General features: G+C 37.4%; 1 protein-coding gene across 2 annotated transcripts in view; it reads left to right on the top strand.

Annotated features, from left to right (window-relative positions):
• The window catches only part of LOC137652401 (monocarboxylate transporter 12-B-like), a 21,075-nt gene extending 19,760 nt beyond the window's left edge, over positions 1–1,315 (top strand). For both annotated transcript variants that reach the window (XM_068385790.1, XM_068385791.1), the window contains exon 6: positions 478–1,315. In XM_068385790.1, coding sequence (XP_068241891.1) covers positions 478–638 — 161 coding nt within the window. In that variant the 3' untranslated portion in view covers positions 639–1,315. The remainder of the gene's footprint in view (positions 1–477) is intronic.
• The last annotated feature ends 222 nt before the right edge of the window (positions 1,316–1,537 follow it).

Below are 1,537 nucleotides of genomic sequence, written 5' to 3'. Positions count from 1 at the left end.
AGAAACATGCCTATTAAAATGTTACCTATTACTTAACTCCTGTTGAATTATGAAGGACAATTTCGAGTACAAAAAAGTGATTACACGTTAATAATAAATACGAGAGAGAGAGAGAGAGAGAGAGAGAGAGAGAGAGAGAGAGAGAGAGAGAGAGAGAAAACACATGCCTATTAATATGTTACCTATTACTTAACTCCCATTGAATTAATGAAGGACAATTGCGGGTACAAAAAAGTGATTACACGTTAATAATAAATACGAGAGAGAGAGAGAGAGAGAGAGAGAGAGAGAGAGAGAGAGAGAGAGAGAGAGAGAACATGCCTATTATAATGTTACCTATTACTTAACTCCTATTGAATTATGAAGGACAATTGCGGGTACAAAAAAATAAATACGAGAGAGAGAGAGAGAGAGAGAGAGAGAGAGAGAGAGAGAGAGAGAGAGAGAGAGATTCACCACGACGCTCTATTCCCACAGGTCTGGTCAGGGACTTGACAGGAAGTTACGCCGCCTGCATTTGGGTTCTGGCGGGTCTCTCCTTCTGCAGCTTCCTGCTGTGGCTCTTCATGCCCCTGGCGGTCAGGTTCGACGACAGCATGAAGAAGAAGAGAAGGAAGAAGTACGCCCAGGAAGTCTAGGGAGTGCGGGCGCTTCTGCTTTTCCATGGAAGAAGTAAAGAAACAAAGAAGTGTTGCCATGGAGTTCAGGGAGTGTCTTTCACTTCACGATGTTGCAATGGAGTTTACGAATCGTTCAAATAGAATAATTGCGATACAGAAATGGAAGAAGTAATATTATGCAGAATAGCAGATGTCTCGTACTTCTGCATTTTAGGTAGGAGGAAATAAAGTCGTGATGGTGAAGGATTGGATGAAAGGACTGGAGAGAAGCTTTAGCGAAGGGCATGCACTTCTAACCCTTCTGAGTATTCCTCTCCGAAGGGCGCCTTGGAATGACGGCATTTTTCAATGTAAATTTAACGCGACTTTGAAACACGTTTCGAACTGCCTTTAAATGACATGTTTATAAATCGATGTATTTTTGTATGTGATCTTTTGAGTAGTTTTTATGTATCAACTGTCGTTTTCTTCCAAAAAAATAATAGTTCTCGTTTTCTGTTCCTTTCTAAATGACGCACATGTAGATACATTTTTAAGTAATATGTGCGTTTGTTGAAATGTATACAAATACATTACAGTGTTGACTTTTGAATATTATTTAAATGACAAACTTATTTTTGTAAAGTCTCTTTCGCCATTTCACAGAATACTTGAGATGTAATTTTTTTTTTTTGGTTTCACTCCTTAATGGAATGAAAAATATGAATAAAAAGTTAATGAGTTCTGTTTATTAAATTTCCATCAGCAAAATGACAGCTAAGAGATGCAGGTAAAATTACTTATATAGATTCTTTTTTTTTCTTTGAGGTCCTTTGCGTCAATAGGCGTAGGAGATGATGAGTTTCCTTTAATTTTTCTAAAAAAAGGAATCAAAGGTTTTCAGTTGCTATCTGATTCTGAGTTTGATAATGTTACAA

The sequence above is a fragment of the Palaemon carinicauda genome, chromosome 13 (assembly GCF_036898095.1).
Source record: "Palaemon carinicauda isolate YSFRI2023 chromosome 13, ASM3689809v2, whole genome shotgun sequence".
Taxonomy (NCBI): Eukaryota; Metazoa; Arthropoda; class Malacostraca; order Decapoda; family Palaemonidae; genus Palaemon; species Palaemon carinicauda.
This window is presented reverse-complemented; position numbering and strand designations above follow the sequence as displayed.